The sequence below is a fragment of the Apteryx mantelli genome, chromosome 20 (assembly GCF_036417845.1).
Source record: "Apteryx mantelli isolate bAptMan1 chromosome 20, bAptMan1.hap1, whole genome shotgun sequence".
Classification (NCBI taxonomy): Eukaryota; Metazoa; Chordata; class Aves; order Apterygiformes; family Apterygidae; genus Apteryx; species Apteryx mantelli.
The window spans coordinates 13,239,792-13,242,797 of record NC_089997.1 but is presented as its reverse complement, the minus strand read 5'-3'; the positions used below and the strand labels follow the sequence as shown (position 1 = coordinate 13,242,797).

Here is a 3,006-nt window from a genome sequence, read left to right as displayed (position 1 = left end):
AGTGTCCCTGCCAGCAGCTTGCTTACACATGACTGGCCCCTTTTATTCCCCCTGCCTCCATTTTCCCATGCTGCTTCTTCCATGATGCAGCTTGATCCCTCCCTTTCTCCAGCTTTATCCCCTTTGAAATAAACAGCCCATCTCTGAGTACTTTTTTCTTCATTGGTGCCAGTTTTACTGCCTACGTACTCAAGTTTAATATTTCTGGTCCGGTTAGCTAGGTAACCTCTGGCTCATATGGTGCTTCTGATATCGTGACCTCGGTACTGCTGGTGCTGCAAGAGTCTGCTCCCCGGAGGATCCCCAATACGCCAGTTATGTGTGACGCTTGTCCTTTTCTCATATAACTCTCCCTTAACCACCGCTGAAATCCAGCCATCGCTCACCGTGCTGTCTGGAACTTGGCAGGGTCTCATTCTGTTCCCTGCAGTGTCCAATGATTTCTCATAGCCACTAGTTTCTCACGCCCTGTTCAGTTATCTCAACCCCGAGGCAGAGCCTAGGCGTCTGCCTGCATACCCTAACCCTGTGTTGCCGGTGGAGCTGTGGGCCTGGATGGGAAGACCCAGGGCCACCACATCCTTCACTGTGGTGCACAAGGACCCAGCCAGAGCAAGATGACTGAGCTGCCCAGGAGTGGCCAGGTGCTCTGCTGGGCTGAGCTTTGGTCACCCAAAATGCCGTAGCTTCCCTGGGGTCCCACATGAGGAGACAGGCTGCAGAGCTGAACTGGACCCAGTTTTCCTAAAAAGAGTTCCACCTTGTAGAATTCCCTTTGGAAATGGGATGCTCACACACAAAATTTAAAAGAGCTGTTAACAGTAATTCTGCTCCTCAGAAGCCCTAACAAAATGAAATGCTGATTAGAAACAACTGCCAAGGAGTAAAGCAATGGCAGTGCTTTCCCTTCCCCTGTGCTTTGTTTTTCCCTGTGGACTGCAAAATAAAAGGAGAAGAGGGATCTCTGTGTGCTGATTATTTCTCTAAAAGATGTTTCCTTTTATCAATACTACATGCTTCTGCCCCTCACTTTGCCATGTAAAGATATGGATAGAGACAGAAGTGTAAAATAAGGGGGGAATATATAATTTCATTGATGGACAAGAAGAAAAAAGTGTGATAGCAGCATACATAGTTTATTTGAAAAAAATCTTGATGATGAAATAATCCTTCAGGAAAGAAAAGGAAGGTAGAAAATGCCTAATTCTCCAAGAAGAAATATGATGTTCTTTTTTTTCCCTCAGGAGAATGCATCCTAGAGTCATCTGTGGAGATAAAGCAGGGCTTTAAACAGTGGACATGCTGACCGTATGTTACAAAACTATGAATTTTTAAGAAATCTCCCTCCAAAGTGAGTAATAAAACTATCGTCTGCAGGCTATCATTGACAAATCAATGAGGCTGTCTTCATCACACTAATGAAACTGAGAAGTGTATTATGGATTTGAATCCAATGAATTTGAGCCCATTGTAGTGTCTGAGCTTAATTTTCGTGCTTAGCATCTTCTGTTATCAGGAAGAGAAGGTGTTTTGAGCTTTTCTCAACAGCCCTTGGACATTGTCCCCAGAGTTTTCAGCTAGGTTTCCTGAGATGACTTATGAAAACTTCCTTGTGTCAGCATGCACTGGCAGTCAATGTCCCAGCCCCAGCAAAGTGTGTGTATGTGTGTGTGTGTGCAACATTTTATCAATATTTTTTGGATTTTCTTTATAATAACCCCCTGCAACCAAGGTGTGTGATATAATACATGATACATAATTAGAATTGCTGTCATGAAAAGCATCATGACCGGGGGAAAAGCCAAACCTTTGCACGGCCAAGGGCTTCCTTCAGGGCCAGCTTCACAGTCTTGTTTCTGAAACTGTAGATGAAGGGGTTTAAGAAGGGGTACAGGACAGTGTTCAGCAAAGCTACAACTGTGTTGGTCTCCAAGGAAACCCCTTCTGAGGGCTGTGCATAGAGAACAATGCAGCTTCCATAGACAATGGCTAAGGCAGTGAGATGGGAAGAACATGTAGCAAAAGCTTTCTTCCTCCCAGATGCTGCTGGCATGTGCAGAATACAGTGGAAGATGCACATGTAGGACACCAGGATTAAACATAAGGAACCCAGCACTACAAATGATATCAAAATGGAGTCTGCTTTCCAAAGCAGGCTGGTGTCAGAGCAGGACAGTTTGAATAAGGGGGAGTTGTCACAGAAAAAATGCTGGATCTTGTTGGGGCCACAGAAAGTCAGCTTTGAGAGGAGGACCAGGTGGTAACTCGAGAGTGTGAAGCCTATGACCCACCCAGCACCAACCAGACGGGTGCAGAGCTGCTGCTTCATGATGGCAGCATAATGCAAAGGTTGGCAGATGGCAACGTAGCGGTCAAAGGACATGACAACAAGGAGAGAGAACTCTGTAAAACCCAGGGCAAAATAGAAATAGCATTGGGCAAAGCAGCTGCTAAATGGGGTAGTTCTCCTACCAGAGCTCAGAATCACCAACAGTTTGATGGTTGTGGAGGATGTGAACCAGATTTCCAGGAATGCCAGACTGCTGATGAAGAAGTACATGGGGGTTTGCAGGCGGTGATCCACACACACGAGGAAAATGATCGTTGTGTTCCCCGTCACTGTTGTCAGGAATATGAGTAGAAGGATCAGGGAGAGAAACAGCTGCAGTCTTTGATCAAGCCCTGAGAAACCCTCCAGGGTGAACTCAGCAACCACAGTTTCATTTCCTGCTCCCATGCCCAATTTCAGTGCATCCTGCTGAGACAGGAGCATGAAGAAGCAAGTGTGAGAATTTCAGTCTCAACAAGTCCTCAGAGATTTTACTGTCTTCTTTCTAACTTTTCCAAACACTCACAAAGGATTCTTTCTCACGAGCACAGTATTGTAAAGAGGTTGTGAACTAGTTCATGCCATGCCTGGGAAATTCCCTGTTCACTTTGACTTATTGCAAACATCCATCACATCTGTGTTTCAAAAGCCAACCTAATCTCCCAGCAAAAGTGCTT

General features: G+C 45.4%; 1 protein-coding gene across 1 annotated transcript; it reads right to left on the bottom strand.

Annotated features, from left to right (window-relative positions):
• Positions 1–1,894: 1,894 nt before the first annotated feature.
• Positions 1,895–2,347, bottom strand: LOC136993837 (olfactory receptor 226-like; the record flags this gene model as incomplete). The annotated part of the gene is made up of 1 exon (XM_067308786.1): positions 1,895–2,347. A coding segment is annotated over one exon (453 nt), but the record flags the coding sequence as incomplete, so codon positions are not given.
• Between the last annotated feature and the right edge of the window lie 659 nt (positions 2,348–3,006).